This window comes from Plasmopara halstedii, assembly GCF_900000015.1.
Source record: "Plasmopara halstedii genome assembly, contig: Scaffold_323, whole genome shotgun sequence".
Taxonomy (NCBI): domain Eukaryota; phylum Oomycota; class Peronosporomycetes; order Peronosporales; family Peronosporaceae; genus Plasmopara; species Plasmopara halstedii.
Window position 1 is genome coordinate 686425 of NW_020187244.1, and position 413 is coordinate 686837.

Sequence of the window (413 nt, forward strand, 5' to 3'; positions counted from 1 at the left end):
ACATCAACCCTGATCCACGATGTGTCTACCGTAGACGATGGCGCGCAGTTATACACCCTCGTCAACGGTATGACTGGGCAGAAAGATGGCGACATCCGCCTCGAGGCTATGCCTGCAGTAGATGTTCTTCTTGAGCTGGACGAGATGTCCCGTGAAGAGTTTGGCAGTGCCTTGAAGGCAGGCGATTTGGCCGAAGTGGTCATTGTACGAATTGACGAGGAGATAAACTCGTTATCGTCTCTGGATTAAGCTGTCTTGGAGGACACCAAGAGAGTGCTGAACGCACGAAGTAGATAGTCGATCCTTCGGAATCCCTTAAATCCATACTATCCTTCGGTAAAGGAATTTCAAGACGTCGTCTCTAAAGACCCGCCTTCGGTCCTACCTCCGGACCGAGGTGTGCGTCATGAGAT

The 413-nt window shown here is 51.1% G+C and overlaps 1 protein-coding gene across 1 annotated transcript in view; it reads left to right on the plus strand.

The window, feature by feature from the left end:
- Nucleotides 1-249, plus strand: part of PHALS_08630 (EF-hand domain pair) — a gene marked incomplete at both ends in the record, with an annotated part of 5259 nt that extends 5010 nt beyond the window's left edge. Inside the window, one exon of the mRNA XM_024724016.1 lies at nucleotides 35-249. Within this exon, the coding sequence (XP_024574935.1) occupies nucleotides 35-249 (215 nt within the window). The remainder of the gene's footprint in view (nucleotides 1-34) is intronic.
- Nucleotides 250-413: the final 164 nt, after the last annotated feature.